The sequence below is a fragment of the Neophocaena asiaeorientalis genome, unplaced genomic scaffold, assembly GCF_003031525.2.
Source record: "Neophocaena asiaeorientalis asiaeorientalis breed wild unplaced genomic scaffold, Neophocaena_asiaeorientalis_V1.1 scaffold129, whole genome shotgun sequence".
Classification (NCBI taxonomy): domain Eukaryota; kingdom Metazoa; phylum Chordata; class Mammalia; order Artiodactyla; family Phocoenidae; genus Neophocaena; species Neophocaena asiaeorientalis.
The window spans coordinates 1,536,982-1,556,250 of record NW_020172446.1 but is presented as its reverse complement, the minus strand read 5'-3'; the positions used below and the strand labels follow the sequence as shown (position 1 = coordinate 1,556,250).

The window sequence follows — 19,269 nt, the reverse complement described above, 5'->3', positions numbered from 1 at the left end:
AGCCCCCTTGGCCCTGTCCCCCGCTGGCTGGAGCTGCCCTGGGCCTGGGGGTGGGACGCGTTGCACCTGCTCAGGTGGCACCTTGGAAGCTGTCAGCCTTGTGATCAGGGCACCTCCTTTGTCTGAGTCAGAAGCCATCACTGCGGGCTCCGTCCCGCCAGTAACCGGGGACCCGGTAGCATCCTCTGGCTGCGGGGCCCTTGGGTGCTGGGGATGCCCCATCTCCCCGCAGGGCCTTGCTTGTCTGCAGCTCCCCGACCCCAACCTGAGGGCTCGGGGAGAGGCTGACCAGCCACGGCTCACCCAGACCTCTCCTCCAACTGCAGCCCTGGAGATCCCAGCCTTGCCTTTATACGTGCTTCGATCTCAGTAAACGTGAAAGCAGTGAGTTTCAAATCTAGTGCACAGGCCTCAAAATGGTGGGAGAAAGTGTTTGGATTTAATTCCACTGCCTGTCCGCCTCCTGGCTCCGCCTCCCCCCAGCTTCTCACTCACCATTGAATACTTTTCATCAACAGCCCCACGTAAACTATCCTCCATTTTTACCTGATTTGTGTTTAATGCTCCCTTCCATCCTCTGGGATAACAGTTTATAGAAGCCAAATTTTCACAACTGTAGATACAGTTTTCAATTCAAAAAGCAGAACACCTTTAAACGTAAGATTTAATGCTTTATTGCTCTTGATGATAAATCAAAATATGCTTTAGAAATAAAGTTAATTTAATGGAAAATAGGAATATACGCACCAAACCATAAAACTGCATTTAATTAAATCAAGAGAAACACTTCATCGCATACAATCACTGTGTCCTCCTGCCTTCCCCTCAGCGCTGTGATCACACCCGAAATTCTTTCTTCGGTTGCCACACACTGTGACTTTCTGTAGGACATCATGAAAAAGTGCTTGTGGACGGCGGTGGTGCTCTGGCTGAGGGCTCAGGGACCAGAGGCGACACCAAAAGGTGGGAGGGCAGGACTCCAGCCCCCGTCCTCTCCAGCCTCTGAACGGCACTCGTTTGGCATGTTCTTTTTGGTGTGTCTAAAACATACATTTCCATGTATCTAGTAAAGCAACAAGTTTGGGGAAACGAGTGGAAAGGAGAGGTGATGTTCCAGTTAAGATGGATCGATAGTGTCAAGGCGATTGGCAAAGCTATGGGCGCTGCTGAACGGGGTCCTGTGCGGGCAGCTGACCAGGCTTGGAGGATGAATGGGTTTCCAAGGCCAGGATGCCGGCGGGACTCTTTGCTGTGCACTGCACGGGGTGAGAATGTGCTCGAGCTCTGGGAAGCAGGGGTGGGGCAGCCGCGAGACCAAGCTGCTGGGACCACCTGGGAGCCGGCCAGGGGGACGTGGCAGGCACAGGAGGTGGCATCTGGTATGCTTTGTGGGGTCGGGGTGGCAGGGGGAGCCTCTGTGGCAGAAAGCGGAGAAAACGTCAGCACGTCCCTCTCTGACATCCTGCTCGGCTCCTCCTGGGGCGTGGGCTCACCCTCAGCCCCCTGACCACACGGGGTGCCTGAGTCTTTCCTTTTTCTAAGGCTCCAGGCCGGGAGGCCCGGGCTGCCCAGGGGGTGTGTGGCGTCCTCCTCGGAAGAGGCTCAGAGGAGGGTGGTCCCGGAAGCATCTGGAGCACACGCGCTCTCTGCCGGGCAGGGACTGGCAAGGCGGCGGCTCTCCTGGCCTGGCCTGCAGTGCCAGGACCCCCGCAATGTTTCTGTCGCTCCACTTCCCCAAGTTCCTGGGGCTCAGGCCCTCCCACCCCGGTCCTGGTTCTCCACGTGAGTGTGAGGCAGAGGTGTTTGGAGGGGCAACTTCCAAACCCCGGATTGCTCCCCTGCTCCCCACCCCCCATTCTATTTTATTAATTAGCGTTCCTGACACGAGTGTGGGCACAGCAGACATGATATCTGATTAGCAAACTGCAAAAGTAAGTGCAAGACAACCATGGCCCAGGCTGTGTGGTTAAGTAAGATGATCCCTGGAGCATCCCCTGCGCTGCGCTCTCTGGGGAGGTGGCCACGGGTCTGGGGGCAGGCTCTGGGCAGGACAGACTGCCGGCCCTTGGCTCCTGGGCTGAGGGGCTGGCCCTACAGGTGAACCTGCTCACCTGGTGGTCTTGGCTGGCTGCTGGCGGGGAAGGGGTCCACGAGGAGCTCTGAGAAGCTCCCTGAGCCAGGGCATGGGGCTGCCATCACCCTGGGGAGAGGGCAGCTGGGCCCAGGGAGAGAGCAGGGCTACCTCCCCAGCTCACCTCCCCCAAACCGGGGGCATGGCTTTGGCTAGAAACTGCATCCGGGCTCCCCGAGCCCTCGCCTTGCAGGGCCAGCTGCTGGTCACGGGGTCAGGCAGGCTGACCTGGCCTGGCAGCGGGCGGCCTTCTCTGACTGCAGGGGAGCTGTAGTCGGGGGTGGGGGGTGGGGTGGGGTGGTGGCTAGGGGCTGGGCAGGACACGGGGTCTTTGGTTTGCTGAGGGGTCTGCGGACAGTTGGGACCGAGGAAGACGGAGGCCAAAGGCAGAAAGCAGGGGGTGGGCCTCGGGGAGGGGCCGCAGGGGAGGCGGGGGCCCCTCCCAGCGTGGAGCCTAGCGGGGCGGGCTTCGGGCGGCCCCACCTCCCTGCGCATCAGTTGCCCGGCACGCTGAGGATGAAGCCCGAGCGGTTCTTGGTGAAGTCGGGCTGCGGCTGGTTGAGCCGTGTCTCCACGGAGACGGTGCACTTCTTCCCGTGCAGGCTGCATTGCACAGGGTTGGTGACGTTGACTTGAAGGTGGCGCTTCTCACTGGAAGGACCGAAAAGAAGACAGGCGGTTAGCAGGGGGCCCAGGTGGGGGAGTCTCCCCGGCAGTCCCTGGGCCTCACAGGTGTCTCCTCCAGGCCAGGGCACAGAGAGGATGAGGCCGGGAGAGATGGTGCTGGGCTGCGGTCCCGAACCAAAGCCCTGGGGGAGCCAGGGCCCGAGGTTCAGGCGCTGCCGGGCTCCTGAGAACCCGCTTGTGGGTTAGTACAGGGCAGGGAGCCGCAGTGCGGCACGGCCACCGCCCAATGGCCTGAGGCTGAGGACCAGTCGCTGGGCTTTAGATGTCAGCAGGGGGATATCACAGCACGGGGCTCTGATGACACTGTTTATCAGTTCTCTCTGGTGGCAACACGGAGCCCTGGGGGCGCTGCGTCCAGTGATAAGTGGAGACTCTTCCCCGCACATGGTACCTGACTACGACGACGATGAGAGAAATGTCTTCTGTGAGTCCCGGCTCGGCCCTGCCTGTCGCGGGTCCCGCTGTTAGAACCGGTTGGACGTCAGCTTCCTGGAGGCCGGGAAGTGGGAGGGAGGGTCAGCGGTGCTTCTACCTGTGTGGCTGGCAGCGTGCGGGGCAGGAGCCCGTTCCCCTGCCCAGGAGCCATGTGGCCCTCCTGGCCCAGCGGGGCTTCTTCCCACCTGCTGAGCAGGCGGAGGGCCCGGAGTGCCCAGTGCCCGCGGGGTGGCTGCGCACCTGCTGGGGAGGAGCAGCGCCCGTCCTCAGGCGCCCCGCGGGGCACTGAACGCACTTCAGATGCCGCAGATGGAAGAGCTGGGAGACTCAGCGGCCGGCACAGTCCCGCGCTGCGCCTCGTGCCTCATCGGCGCTCTCCGCGCTGGGAGGTGAGAGGAGAAGGCCCTGCTCCCTGTGCTCTGAACGCCTTCATTTCCCCAGGGCGGCGCTGGGGGCGGGCGGGCCAGGCTCCCTGGGTGGCTGTTGCTCTCGGCGTTGGACGGGTTGCCAAGGGTCTGATGGCAGGGGAGGCCGGCACAACTGTGCTTCCGCCCGCCTGGCCCAGGGGACAGGGAGGCACTGCCCAGGCACCGGCTGGTCTGGGCGGCACCATCACTCAGACTCACTTTCCGCAGGAAGGGGGCCCGCGGGCAGTGGCGCTCTTGGCCTCTGAGTGCCCAGAACACTGGGCTGGGCTTTGCTGGAGCGCCCAGGGGGGCAGGGATGGAGATGTTGTTAGGGGCTTTCCTCATGGCTGTTTCCTACCTGCTTTCTTTCTTTAAAAAATTAATTAATTTATTTTTGGCTGCATTGGGTCTTCATTGCTGTGCCCTGGCTTCCTCCAGTTGCGGCGAGCGGGGGCTACTCTTCGTTGTGGTGTGCGGGCTTCTCACTGCGGTGGCTTCTCTTGTTACGGAGCACAGGCTTTAGGCATGCGGGCTTCCGTAGTTGTGGCACACGGGGTCTAGAGCAAAGGCTCAGTAGTTGTGGTGCATGGGCTTAGTTGCTCTGCGGCATGTGGGATCCTCCCGGGCCAGGGCTCGAACCCGTGTCCCCAGCATTGGCAGGCGGATTCTCAACCACTGCGCCACCAGGGAAGCCCCCTTTCTTGTTAAACATCTTGTAGAAACAGAAAATGAACACAGGAAGAGACCCGTGGTTATCTCTCATGGGCATTAGGTATCTGATGCTTAATGTCTTGTCAGCTGCAGCTAAAACCTTGGCTTAGGACGGCTATTTTTAACCAGACTTGGACATAAAAATAGCAGAGCCCATTGGAGGCAGTGACTCGGGCACTTCTCCATTCCTGCGGGAGCCAGGCTGCCCTGGGGATAGATGCACAGCCCGTGATCTGGGTGAGGGGTCCTTCGACCCTCATCCTGGCCCTCTTGCTGGCCTGGAGCAAGCAGAGCCCCAGCACCGCAGCCCTGAGTGGCCCTGCCCTGATTCCCTGCCTGTCTCCGTGGGGCTGCCGTGGGATCTGGACAGAAGAGAGGGGGGTGAGTGGTTCCATGTGTTGAGGGCAGGAAGAAGAACTGACTTTTTGGTCTGAAGAGCTAGGCAGCTAAGCAGCCCCCGGCTGGTGCCGTCCACACTGCCATCAGCAGACAACAAAGTAAGACAACGTGGATTGAGTTTGCTTTCTCAATAAGTCAAACACAGAATTACCACACGACCCAGCAATTCCACTCCTGGATATATACCCAAAAGAAGTGAAAACAGGTGTTCAAACAAAAACTTGTACAGGGATGTTTATAGCAGCATTATTTACAACAATGCAGAAAAAGCTTTTGATAAAATTCAATGCCCATTTATGATAAAAACTCTTCAGAAAGTGGGCATAGAGGGGACATACCTCAGCTTAATAAAGGCCATATAAATGGGAGGAAGTCCAAAAGGGAGGGAATATCTGGATGTGTATGGCTGATTGATATTGTTGTGCAGTGGAAGCTAATGCAACATTGTAAAGCAACCATACTCCAATAAAAATTAAAAAAAAAAAACAAAAAAGGCCATATATGACAAACTCACAGCTAACATCATACTCAACAGTGAAAGCACTTCCTCCAAGGTCAGGAACAAGACAAGGATGCCCACTCTCACCACTTTTATTCAACATAGTTTTGGAAGTCCTAGCCACAGCAATTAGAGAAGAAAAAGAAATAATAGGAACCCAAATTGGAAAAGAAGTAAAACTGTCACTGCAAATGACATGATACTAAACATGGAAAATCCTAAAGATGCTACCAGAAAACGACTAGAGCTCATCAATGAATTCAGTGAAGTTGCTGGGTACAAAATTAATATACAGAAATCTGTTGCATTTCTATACACTAACAATGAAGTATCAGAAAGAGAAATTAAGGAAACAAACCCATTTACAATCACATCAAAAAGAATAAAATACCTAGGAATAAACCCACCTAAGGAGGCAAAAGACCTGTACCCTGAAAACTATAAGACACTGATGAAAGAAACTGAAGGCCACACAAACAAATGGAAAGATATACTGTGTTCTTGGATTGGAAGAATCAATGTTGTTAAAAAGACTGTACTACCTAAGGCAATCTACAGACTCAATGCAATCCCTATCAAATTACCAATGGCATTTTTCATTTGTTCTAGTTCACAGAACCTATCAAATTACCAATGGCATTTTTCATTTGTTCTAGTTAACAGAATTAAAAATTGTTAATTTCTATGGAAACACAAAAAACCCTGAATAACCAAAGCAATCTTGAGAAAGAAGAACAGAGCTGGAGGGATCACGCTCCCTGACTTCAGACTATACTACAAAGCTACAGTAATCAAAACAGTATGGTACCGGCACAAAAAGAAATATAGATCAATGGAACAGGATAGAAAGCCCAGAAATAAACCCACACACTTACGGTCAATTTAGTCTATGACAGAGGAGGTTAGAATACACAATGGAGAAAATACAGTCTCTTCAATAAGTGGTGCTGGGAAAACTGGACACCTACATGTAGAATAATGAAATTAGAACATTCTCTAATAACATATACAAAAATAAACTCAAAATGGATTGAAGACTAGATACTATAAAACTCCTAATATATGCCCAGGAGTGGGATTGCAGGGTCATATGGTAGCTCTATTTTTCGTTTTTAAAGGAAGCTCCATACTGTTCTCCATAGTGGCTGTACCAGTTTACATTCCCAACAACAGTGTAGGAGGGTTCCTTTTTCTCCACACACTCTCTACCATTTATTATTTGTAGACCTTTTGAAGATGGCCATTCTGACTGGTGTGAGGTGATACCTCATTGTAGGTTTGATTTGCATTTTCTAATAATTAGCACATCTTTTCATGTGCCTTTTGGCCATCTGTATGTCTTTTTAAAATTATTTAATTTTATTTATTTTTTGTCTGCACTGGATCTTCATTGCTGCATGTGGGCTTTCTCTAGTAGCAGCGAGCAAGGCCTAGTTCGTTGTGGTGCACGGGCTCCTCATTGCAGTGGCTTCTCTTGTTGCGGAGCACGGGATCTAGGCCCATGGACTTCAGTAGTTACAGCATGCGGGCTCAGTAGTTGTGGCACGCGGGCTCAGTAGTTGTGGCTCGCAGGCTCTAGAGCACAGGCTCAGTAGTGTGGTGCATGGGCTTAGCTGCTCCCCAGCATGTGGGAACTTCCCGGACCAGGGCTAGAACCAGTGTCCCCTGCATTGGCAGGCGGATTCTTAACCACTGCACCGCCAGGGAAGTCCCTGTATGTATTCTTCGGAGAAATGTCTGTTTAGGTCTTCTGCCCATCTTTTGATTGGGTTGTTTCTTTCTTTCTTTTTTTTTTTTTTTTTTTTTGATATTAAGCTCCATGAACTGTTTGTATACTTCGGAGATTAATTCCTTGTTGGTAGCATCGTTTGCAAATATTTTCTCCCGTACTGTAGGTTCTTTCATTTTGTTTACGGTTTCCTTTGCTGTGCAAAAACTTTTAAGTTTAGTTAGACCCCATTTGTTTATTTTTGTTTTTATTTCTATTACTCTAGGAGACAGATCCATAAAAGATATTCCTACGATTTATGTTAAAGAGTGTTCTGCCTATGTTTTCCTCTAGGAGTTTTATAGTATCATCCCACTCCTGGGCATATATCCAGAGAAAAACATAATTCAAAAAGATACACGTACCCCAGTGTTCACTGCAGCACTATTTACATGGAAGCAACCCAAATGTCCATTGACTGATGAATGGATAAAGAAGATGTGGTACATATATATGATGGAATACTACTTGGCCATAAAAAGAATGAAATAATGCCATTTGCAACAACATGGATAGACCTAGAGGTTATCATACTAAGTGATGTAAGCCAGACAGAGAAAGACAAATATCACGTCATATCACTTATATGTGGAATCTAAAAAAATCATATAAATGAACTTAGTTACAAAACTGAAATAGACTTACAGACATAGAAAACGAACTTATGGTTCCCAAAGGGGATAGAGGAATGGGGGGACAGATAAATTAGGAGTTTGGGAATAACATATACACACTACTATATATAAAATAAGTAAACAACAAGGACCTACTGTATAGCACAGAGAACTATACTCAACATCTTGTAATAACCTATAATGGAAAAGAATCTGGAAAATAATATATGATACATAATAAATATATATAATATATAATATACATAATATGTAATAATATATATAACTGAATCACTTTGCTGTACACTTGAAACTAACACAGCATTGTAAATTAACTATACTTCAGAAAAAAAAGAAAAGGTAGAAATAACCCAAATATCTATCAACTGATGAAGGGACAGACAAAATGTGGTCTATCCATCCAGTGAAATATTATTCAGCCATAAAAAGGAATGAAGTAATGATATCTGCTACAACACGGATGAACCTTGAACACATTATGCTAAGTGAAAGAAGTCAGACACAAAAAGCTACATACTGTAATTCCACTTATATGAGATGTCCAGAATAGGCAAATCCACAGAGACAGAAAGCAGAGGAGTCAGGGTGTTTCCTTTTGGGGTGATGAAAATACTCTGGAGCTAGACAGTGGTGACGGTTGCACAACACTGTGAATGTACTAACTGTGACTAATGGTAAATTTTAAGTTATGGGTATTTTATAATCATTAAAAAAAATTTTTTTTTGGGCTGCATCCGGTCTTAGTTGCGGCACGTGGGATCTATCATTGCGGCGTGAGGGCTTCTCTCTAATTGTGGTGCGCGGGCTCTAGAGCGTGCAGGCATAGTTGCCCCGCAGCATGTGGGATCTTAGTTCCCTGACCAGGGATCAAACCCACGTCCCCTGCCCTGGAAGGCGGATTCTTAACCACCGGACCACAAGGGAAGTCCACACAATAATCTTTTTAAAATGGGTTGATCTAAAGGAAAAATAAGGACTTGTCCTCAAACCATGTTTTTTCTCCCCATTTTAAGTTCAAACCAAAATGGTTTTAAGGGGTTTCTTGTGAGGGGTTTCTTGTGCCTATTTTGGAGACAGAGCAGTGGCAAGGGAATCTTGTGCCTATTTTGGAGACAGAGCAGTGGCAGGGCCCGAGCAACACACAGGGAGTGGACACTCCAGGGGGTCCGGTGACATCTCCTGCTCGCGCTTCACACACTGGAAATCTTTACGGAACCAGGGCACCCTCCTAATTTTTTCAAGAAAAGAAAGGAGATTTTATAGCTGCGGGTGACAGCTGCGATGGAGGCTGGCTGGCTGCAAGGGGGAGGGGCTTTCCTCCCCATCTTCTGTTACAGGATTTAATGGCTCAGCAAACTGTGGAATTCGGGGACTTTCATCTTGTTTCATCTGCTCCAAGCTATCATTGCAGGCAAATGGCCTTGATCAAGTTACTTTGCTTCCGTTTCCTCCAGTCCTCTGCTCATCAGAGAAATCCGTGGGTCAATGAAAGACCGGATCCGCGGGCGTGCTGGTGCAGCCGCGCATTGAAAAGTCCTACACAGGGTGGGACATCACAAGTCTCTCCAGGGGCTGAAGCAGCCCAGAACATGTCCCCTCCTGTACAGACCCCTGGTCAGCAGAAGACTCTTACCCCTGGCAGCCTGGGACTTGAGCCCACCCTCTTTTCTCCATGGCGTTCCAGTGGCATTTCCTACTGGAGCTCTAACACTTGAAACGGAACCGGGATGGGAGTGAGGTGAAGTGCAGCGGCCTGGCGCACGGATCCTCTGGGGGAGTGGCCAGCAGTTCCAGAGCCTTCGGCACTAACGCAGCATTCTCTGTGTTTGGTCACAGGATGTGTGTGTGGGGAAGCTTGCCTTGCACCAAGCACAGGCAGGTCGTAAACAGATGCTTTTCCCAGGGGTGATACGCGGAGTGAGTGTTTCACGATAAACCCCGGCGTCATCAGGACAGGTGGCCCTCCACCTGGACGCCGCCGGGACACAAGGGCAGGGTCTCCAGCTCTCCCTGAGGACAGTGGCCCGCCCATGTCTGCAGCTGTGACCCGTGTGTTTCGCTTCCTTCCAGAAGGAAGTCCCTCTGTTCATGTCAAATCACAGAGGGCAGCTCTTTCAAAATCCTGCTTTAGGAAGGGCTACTTCTGTTTTTGTCAGGGTCGAATGGACACTTCGACCACAGTCACTTCTAGAGCGAGTCTAAGAGGCCAGCAGTCCTGAGGGGGGGGGGGCGTTGCATCCCCGACCTACTGAGTCCTCTCTGGGTTTGTAGCTGGTGAGGGATGGGGTGACACCACTTTTATTTAGAAAATAAAACTCCAGTCACTATATGGTTCTAGGCAGGCAGCACGTTCGTCGCCGAGGCCCCCCGCGCAGGCTCCTGGCCCAGTGGGCGGAACCCCCGCCCATCCCCCAACCCTCCTGGCCCTCTGGTCAGGGACCCCCTTCCCCCAGGGCTTTCCTCGCTTGGGCCCCCATCACCCATCCCTCCCCCACCCGCTCTCCTTCTCTTGGCGGGTATTTACCGAGCGCCCACGATGAGGTGGGCTTCGTCCAGAGAGAGTGAACACAAAATGGGTGGGATGCAGGCCCCGACCTCAAGGCACCCGTCAACACTGAGAGGATGGGCAAAGTTTAACAAACACCGAGATACGCACAGGGGCCACCTAAGCGTGGGTGGCCGGTGTCGGCTTCCAGAAGGGGCCATGTCAGACCTCAAGAAGCAGCAGGAATCCTGCAGGAGTATGTTTCTGTTTCCTCACTCCCTATTGTTTTACCTTTAGTCCTTTTCATTTTGTACATTCTCCTACAGTGTGTCACCCATGCTGTGGTTTCAATGACAGACAATTACCCAGTGTCCCCTGTCCCAGCAAGAGGTCCAAGCACACACGTGCAGCCACCGACCCGACAAATCCCCTGAATGTGCCGCACACGGCTGAGTCTTCCTGTGTCCAACACTGAGCTCATTCTCTTGGCCCTTTCCCCAAACTGCTTCCCTCCTCCTGTCAAGCCTGTCCCGGGGAGAGGTGGCATCATCTACCCATCACGGAGACAGAAAGCCTGGATCGGCCTGGATCCCTCCTCTGCCCAGGTCAGGGTACCAAGTTCTGTTCATTTCACCTTCTCATTCTCTCTCCGCTACCAACCATCACTGCCCAGAACCTCAGCCCCTTTTTCCTGGTTCCAAACGTAGCCTCCTAACCCGTTCCTCTGTCTTCGCTTTGCCCGGCACCCTGCTTCAAACGTGTCCTACACAGTGTCATCAGAGGCACGAAAAAGATCCTGTTGTCCCCCTGCTGAAACCTCTTCAGTCATTCCCTGGAGCTTTCCAGAACCGCCCGCCTCCCACCCCCACCCCCAGGCTGAGCTGGGTGTTCATCTGTGTCCCCAGTTCTCTCGAAGCTCTGAGCAGGCAATGGTGCTGTGCTGTGATCGGAGCTGACAAGCTTTCCCGACCGCTTACAGGTGTCTCCGACGTGAATACAACTCCCCAGTGGAGGTTGCAGGAAAGGGGGGTGGTAAACTCTGGCAGTCAGGAGGAAGGAGGGGATGGGAGGCCAGCAGATGCCAAGTCCAGGACGTGCAGGCCACTGCGAGGGCACCAGGCCTGAGGTCAGCACGAGGCCGCCCGGCCTAGGAAAGCCCACCGGGAGTCTGCCTCCCAGCCTGGCGGAAGGGCACGGAACCACGGCGTGAGGAGATACACACGCACAAAGGTTTTTCAGTAAAAAACGGAAACCTCAAGCTTTCTTGACCTCTTGAAAAGCAGATCCGCTGCAGGTCACCAAAGGCAGAGCAAACCTGAAGAACACCCAGAGCGAGAAGAGACATTGCTTGCAAAGGAATAACAGGCTTTCTCATCAAATATGAGGGGGGGAAATGAAAACACAGACTCGTCAAAGGGTTTAAGGAAAATAACCGTCAACCTAGAATTTCGACATTGGACACTAACCAGAAGACCTGAGGGCAATGTCAAGCATCTTCAAAGCAGCGTTGTTGAGAAGTGAGTTGGCGCCATCGGTGAGCAGGGGCTGGGCTTTGGGGAGCAGGTGCCTTCCTGGCACTGTGCTCTGTGCAAGGGTGTGTTGAGGTACAGAGTGTGATTAAGGCAGATGAAGAGGCACTAGGGATGCCCACTGTTCCAGGGATGCTTTTCGGGAGCCAAAGAACCCTTCTGCAAAGTGGATCATTACTCTGCTTTGTAAATCCAAACTCTCACATATTAGGTGCTGCTGCCCCATTGCTAATGAAGTTCTCAGGGAAACAAAAATGTTCGTAGGATGACAAACGTTTGGACTCATGGATTTTTGGAAACATACACGCAAGGTTGAAGAAGTTCCAGGAATTACATCAATGAACGTGTTGTCATTTTTTTTTTTTTTTTTTTTTTGAGGTTGAATGGAGACGAGTAGACACTGGTTCCATGCGTGTTTCTCAGTAATACCCGGAGTGATATGAACAGATAGGCCCCATGATCACTTAGCCGTCTGCTGGCTATGGCTGGTGCTACTTAGCAGCGCGTCTTGTGTAGCTGTAAAAGGGGTCTTGGATTGGGGGAGGGGAGCTTGACAATCATCATCTTCCACTTATGGAGAATTTTCCACACACTAGGCGCCGTATTAAACATTTTACATGCATCATCTCATTTAATCCTTGCTGACACCTTACGAGGCACTGTCATTATGCCCACGCCATAGATGAGGGCACAGAAGCTTAGCAAGGTCGAGGAGCTCTGCACAGCCGCAAAGTGGTGTCTGTTTCTTGAGTGACACATTGAAGCCCCCTTCCACTTATTGATTTATTTAAGTTTATTTTTTTTGCCCCACTGCATTTAGACCTCAGATGGACGGATGTGTCTAGCTGTAGCGTGGGGCAATACCTCTGCTGCGTGCAAGTCTTTAATACTTGGTGCTTACGAGTCAGGAAATAGCATTTGGAATCTGCTGTCATGGTGTTAAGGTTGGGGCATCCTGACCCACAGCCATGACCTCCACTGTCACCACTTGTCGTTCGCTTCCTGGGCATTTATGACATTTTACATTGGTGTTTCCAGGCCTGGTTGATTCCAGGCTGTCAAAGAAGGTGCTCTCCTGGTGCTTGGAGAATTCAGGTACTTTTTTAAACTATTCCCCGGCACACTGGCATCTTGACTTTCCAGCTGGAGTCCCTGAGGAGGCCTGTAGCTCTCTGTGGAGGCTCCTGGCTTCTGGTTTTGTCAACCAGAAGGTTCCTATTCTTCGTGCGTCGGGGGCCCTCCCCTGGCAAGGCGGACCCGGGCCTGGCCTCTGTGTGCTGGACGTGGCCTGGCTGAGCCCATCCTGAGAGGCCCAGTGACTGCTGCTCGGCCCTTGGATTTGTTTCCCTTCCACCAGCATCAGAGACCAAGGCAGTGAGGATGCTCCACTTGGCCTTATGGATTTGGAATCTGGACTCTTTACAGGCTGCATTCCTCTGTCCCTCCCAAAATGTCCAAATTGATGCTTTACGCCGGGGATAATGAAACCTTTCAAAACTGAACTAAAAGAACAAACCCACCGCTCCCTCAGATATGAGGAAAGAACAGAAAACAGAAGCAACAAAACAAAACACCACCAAAGCAAACCTCTACCACAAAACACATGGGATGGCAGCTGTGGAAAGAGCGGCATCACGGGCGGGGGTGGTGTCCCCTCAGGGTGCTGCCCCGTCACCTCCAACAAGAGGGTGTCGGCTCTGGAGCCTGAGCTCAGGTCCTCTGCGTCCATCCCACCCTCCATGACCTCCTCTCTCTTCCCACCTCTCCCTTCTTTCTCTGTCTCCCTTCAACTTCTCATCTCAGTGATTTGCTCTGTTGTCTTTGGGGCTTTATCAAAAAATATCTGTTCGAGAGATTTTTTTTTTCTCTTTGCTGTGTTAAGCTTTTTTTTTTTCTTCTTTTTTTCCATCTTGGCTGTTTCCTGCTTACATTTCTGCTCCTCCTATCCTGATACTTCTGTTAACAGGACCTCCAAAGTTAGCTCCATCTGTGAACATTGGTGTTTATTTTCTATTTACATCATTAATGAAGGTGCTAAATAAGCCTGGATTGAACACAAACCAGGATCCACATCTTCCTTTGAACAGATGATTTTTAGTGGTTTGTTGGAATGCCATTCCGTATCTACCTGTTCTATTCACCATCATCAAGAAGCATCTGAGCTTCTATGTGTGTGGGGCTGTGGCCCACTGCACAGGGGAGTTTGTAGGACCCCAGCCTCTGCCATCCGAGAACTGAGCATTTCAGGCGGTTTGCAGCTACACACACACAGGGGACATATATACTAAAAAGAGAGTCATCAAAGAATGCTTAAATAAGATTAATGATGGCACTTTTGAACAGGGTTGGGAACTAAGGAGAAGTCTTGCCACGAGCTCAGGAATTCCTCGGCATTATCTTGAAACGTGTCCTACGTCAAATATCTGAGTCTAAGGCTCTGGGATAGAAGACAAATAATAAAACAGCCTCCGTTCTCAAGAAGCTCAGAGTCTGGGGAGGGAGGCCGACTTGCTGACAAATAGCTACTATGTAAGGCGTGGAAGCTGGCACCATTAGAGGGCTGCAGGGTGCGCTCAGGAAGCACAGGGTGGAGGAGTGGAGGATTCTGCCTGCTGGCTGCCGGGTGCAGCCTCTCGGGCCCCGAGCTTGAGGCTTTGAAATGCAAATGCATCATGGGAATAAACTGGGCTCCCAGCACCCCGGTCCACGACGTGACGACCTGATCTCTCTTCCTCACGCTGCTCCCCACCCACGTGGAGGGAGCCAGAGCCGCGGGGCAGGGTGCTGAATCCCCGGGGAACAGGCACACCCTCAGCCTAGTGGCCTCACCCGGCTTGGCGGCATCTCTCCTCCCTCCCACGACGCCCCTCAAGCTCTAGTTGCCCTTCCTCCCTGCAGCCTACCTGGGCCTCCCCAGCCCAGATCTCCAAATCCCAAGAACAGGAGGTGACGAACTGCCCCTTGGAGGGTGAAGAGGACTTGGACGAACAGAGATGACCTTGTTGAAGCTTAAAAGTGAAACTTAGAGAACATGCAGGGAACGGCAAGCGTGGGGCTGTAGTTCAGGATGCAACTGTGTCTGGAGACTGTGGTGGGAGAGAGGCTGGGGTAGATAACAGGCGAAGAGTTTAGGCTTAACTCTGCAAGCAATGGGGACTCCTTTAAGGATCCTTGAGTGGAGAAGAGAGATAATACTTTGTTTTTATCCGTGCACTTACCGCTATCTGAAACTGACCTATTCGATTCTTGTCTTGTTCACTGTCTGTCTTCCTATGGCTCCCACGCCCTTCCTAAAGGGAAGCTCCACGGGAATGGGACCTCCTCCTTATCGCTGTGCCTAAGAGTGTCTGGCATAAAGTAGGTGCTTATTTAATAAACGAGCGAATACATGAAATTGATAGGGAACAGGTGGTGTGGAGGATAGACTGATGGGGGCATTTAAAAGCAGACAGACCGGGTAGGAAACTAAATCAGGGAAGAAAGGGCTGTGTTTGTTAACAGGGCAGACACAGGTCAGGCTTGAGAGACGCTTCAGAGCAAGAATTTGGTGACCACTGAACGTAGATGGTAAAAGGTAGAGTCTTCCACATCTCTAGGTTGTCAGCGTGGGTGATGGAGAAGGAAACAGAGAGTGAGTTTGGTTTTGGACAATGTTGAGTTTCACTTCCTCTGGAAATGATCCAAAGGGTTTCGCTACATGTTATGAGGACTCACTGGGGAACATATACCTCATTGTTCTCCCTCCCTTAAAGGACTGTGTGATCCAGTGGGGAGATCACGTATCAAAATTGTTTCCCAAACCTATTTTGTAAGCAAATTCTGCTATAAAGTAAGTATTTACAATATTATCCTGATTCCGTGCTATATGAAGCAAATAAGCCTCCAATTTGACAATTCAGTGTTAAAATGGCAAGTGAGCAGCCCGAGTACCATTCTCATGCACCCGAAACTCCTTAACGTTTCTCACTTTTTATTCAATGGTTTTCTTCTTTTTTTTTTTTTTTTTTTTTTGGCCACGCCCCACGGCATGTGGGATCTTAGTTCCCTGATCAGGGTTTGAACCTGAGCCCCCTGCAGTAGAAGCGCAGAGTCTTAACCACTAGACCACCAGGGAAGTCTCAATGGTCTTCTTTTTATATATAAATTTATTTATTTATTTATTTTTGGCTGCCTTGGGTCTTCGTTGCCGCGCGCGGGCTTCTCGTCGCGGTGGCTTCTGTTGTTGCAGAGCACAGGCTCTAGAGCGCACGGGCTTCAGTAGTTGTGGCACGCGGGCTCAGCAGTTGTGGCTCACAGGCTCTAGAGCACAGGCTCAGTAGTTGTGGCACACGGGCTGAGTTGCTCCGCGGCATGTGGGATCTTCCCAGACCAGGGCTCGAACCCGTGTCCCCTGCACTGGCAGGCGGATTCTTAGCCACTGCACCACTGGGGAAGCCCATCAGTGGTCTACTTGTTGATACTTTTCCCACCATTCTTTCCAGCAATTTTTATCTGAAAATGTTCAAACTTTAAAAGCAGTATTCCTAGGAGCAATAGTGCAAATTATAAAGGCGGGGGGCTGGGGAGGAAAAGAAACGCCTAATTCTTGCTCTGCAAATAAAAGGTCACATTCTCTAGAATTGTGGTGACCTGTAGGAAACCGGAAACTGGTCACTGTCGGACAACAATCAGCACATTATGGTTTACTGAACAGTTAGTTCAAGTTCCCATGTAGGGGTGGTTTGCACATCCAACTGCTTGCTGAGCCTGTAAAAAGTGATTTCTCGTGGATACTAACCAGTCCTTTGGAACTCTGGCTATAACACACCCGGGAGTCAGACACTGCAGCTGGCAGCGGCAGCAGGGAGGAGACGGGGACTGGGACTTCCAGGTTCTGTGTATTTCTAGGAATGTTGCTTAATCGAGACAGGAGACAATGGGGCCTGGTGGAGAGAAGAGGCCTTTGGAATCAGCCAGTCTAGGGTGTGAATCCAGCGGTATGGCTCTGGGTGATCACTTACCCTTTGAAGCTTGGTTTCCTGAACTGGGATAATAAACAGTGGTAATGCTTTTCCAAAGGGTTTTGGTGAGAGTTAAAGGACAAAATAGGGCTTCCCTGGTGGCACAGTGGTTGGGAGTCCGCCTGCCGATGCAGGGGACGCGGGTTCGTGCCCCGGTCCGGGAAGATCCCACATGCTGCGGAGCGACTGGGCCATGAGCCGTGGCCGCTGAGCCTGCGCATCCGGAGCCTGTGCTCTGCAACGGGAGAGGCCACAACAGTGAGAGGCCCGCGTACCGCAAAAAAAAAAAAAAAAAAGTCCAAACTATACATAGGCAACGGGGCTAGGGCGATGCCTGGCTCGGAGTAAGTGCCCCTTGAACGTCTGTTAATGGAGCCAAGTGCTTTAAAGAAGGAGGTCCTTATGTTTAGAATGTTGGTTAAACAATTGATACAGGGGCTGAAGGGACCCTTGCCCTTGTGTCTCAAGGCCTCTTCTCTTGACCATGGATAGCCCCTTAAGCAATAACCATGCCACCTCCTAGGGCCATATTGGTGAAAAGGCTTGTCGATTCCAGAAAGCCCTTTTAACTTGTTCTTGAGTATTTTAAAATCCTATCTCTGCTGACAAGAGATGATGCTTTCCTCTCGGGGGGCAGATGACACATTCCTTTTATGCACTTTCCACCTCACTTGCACTAAACCTTGCTGCCCATCCAGGCAGCTGTGATCCACAGCGCAGAATATCTGATTAGGTAGCAAGTAACGGGGGATTTCTGTTCTAAGGGGGAACTCAACAAGGTTAAAATAGAAGCAACTATCTCATGAACCAACCCAGAACACTGAGATGAAAAGAAACAAATTGCTCACTTTCTACCACCTGTTTGAGAACAGAAGGATTTGCACTCAGTTATGTTAGCTAAAAAATGTACCCCTGACTCATTGTGGTACAGAAGCCTTTACCACACGAATGCTTTTGATGGAAAATCCGCCCCCTGCTCCGATACACCCTTTCATGCTGGTGATGACAGAGGCAACAGAGGCCTTTCCATCAATATGTTCTGCACACTTCTTAGCGGCTCTGCTTTTCCTTTTCTGCATTTGCTATTTTAAGCAAGTACATAATGCATCAATTTTCAGACTCTTACTCAATGCCACTGCTACAGAACTGAGAACTCAGTAATCTTGTCAGGCCGCGCAGAACAAAATTCCAACAGATGAAACATTCCACGCAGCCTTACCTCCCCTTTCCTGGGATGCGGCATCTATTTCTGGCCCTATAATGAGAGAGGCACCAGTGGCGGTGCTCCAGGCCCACTTTCCCCGGGAATCCCACATTACAGAAACCATTCACCATGCTGCTGCTGCTGGGATACACATCAAAGGCCCTGTAGGGGACTTGAGACCATTCGACTGCTATCTTAGTTTTGATTTTAAGTTCCCAGAAATGGGTTGTTTGGATCCAGGCTGGAGCTTGCTGGCTGGGAAAGACAGTGTGGGTTTGCCCAGGCCACACTGGTGCTTTTCCTGCTTGACCTGAAGGGTTCCTGTTCTCTCCACAATCACTAACTCGACTGAAGAGCCCAAGACTAAGCTTTATTTCCCTGTCCTCAGTTTCCCAAGAGATTTCAATGTAAAGTGTCCCCACGTGGCTTCTTGCCAAATTTGCCTTGACCTTGCGGCAGACACACTTCTAGTGGAATGTCAATTGCACCTGATACCTTGTTGGGCAATTTGGGCAGAGTTCCCTGCTGTGTGTGTTTACAGCTTTCGTGGCTTCTAATACAGGCTCTATTTACTGCCTGCAGGGTTACCTGGGAGAGAGAGCAGAGCAGTCTGCCTCTACGCCCGTTGGCTCGGAAATGGGTTAGTCACGTTTTCCAGAGATCTGCTCTTCATACCTGGCTGCTATAAATGGGCTGGGCCACTCCCACCAAACCCTCCAAGTTCTGCTCATTTTAGCTCACATCAATTAAAAATGGCACAACAAATTAGATCGAGTGAGTGCGTAAGGGGTGCTATTGAAAAGTGAGTAATTCAATAATAGCTCTGCACCACTGCATTCGGTCTAAAGAACTAATTCATAGCATCGAATGATTCAGCCATCCCTATGGGGACCTTGAATTACTGGCTCAACTTCATCAGCATAAAAACAATCAAACCAAATACACTCTTCCTCTGGGGCTGGAAGTCAGACACCCTGAGTAATATTTAGGTCACTCCTGCCTGGGCAAGTCTGGAAAATGGTTCGTGCCCTGATTAGACAGTTACTGATTTGTTTTAAACGACTGTCAAAGGAGGGGACCCTGCAGGCTTTTTAAGGCAAAGAGAGGTTCTGTGAGTGGTGCTGAAACAACCTGAAGTGGGCTGAAGCCGATCATCTCTTTGTTCAGCCCAGAGTGTATCAGCGTCAGCTTCACAGCTGCAGTGGAATCTCTGGGTTTGGTGAGTTTCCTGCTTCCCCTAACCTCCACTTCTGGGAGCCCTCAGAGCAACACTGTTAACCTTGACTGAGCATCAGAACTGTCGGAGGAGCATCTGCAAAGCAGTGGTCAGGCCTTACTTGGACGGACTCTGATCAGCCAGTCTGCGTGTGGGCCCTTGG

The 19,269-nt window shown here is 50.6% G+C and overlaps 1 protein-coding gene and 1 non-coding gene across 2 annotated transcripts in view; both read right to left on the bottom strand.

The window, feature by feature from the left end:
* Positions 1 to 658: 658 nt before the first annotated feature.
* The window catches only part of MYO1D (myosin ID), a 337,803-nt gene continuing 319,192 nt past the window's right edge, over positions 659 to 19,269 (bottom strand). Inside the window, exon 22 of the mRNA XM_024736888.1 lies at positions 659 to 2,782. Coding sequence (XP_024592656.1) covers positions 2,626 to 2,782 — 157 coding nt within the window. The 3' untranslated portion in view covers positions 659 to 2,625. The remainder of the gene's footprint in view (positions 2,783 to 19,269) is intronic.
* On the bottom strand, positions 15,728 to 15,800 carry TRNAR-UCU (transfer RNA arginine (anticodon UCU)). The gene has a single exon. It is a non-coding gene; the product is annotated as a tRNA-Arg (tRNA).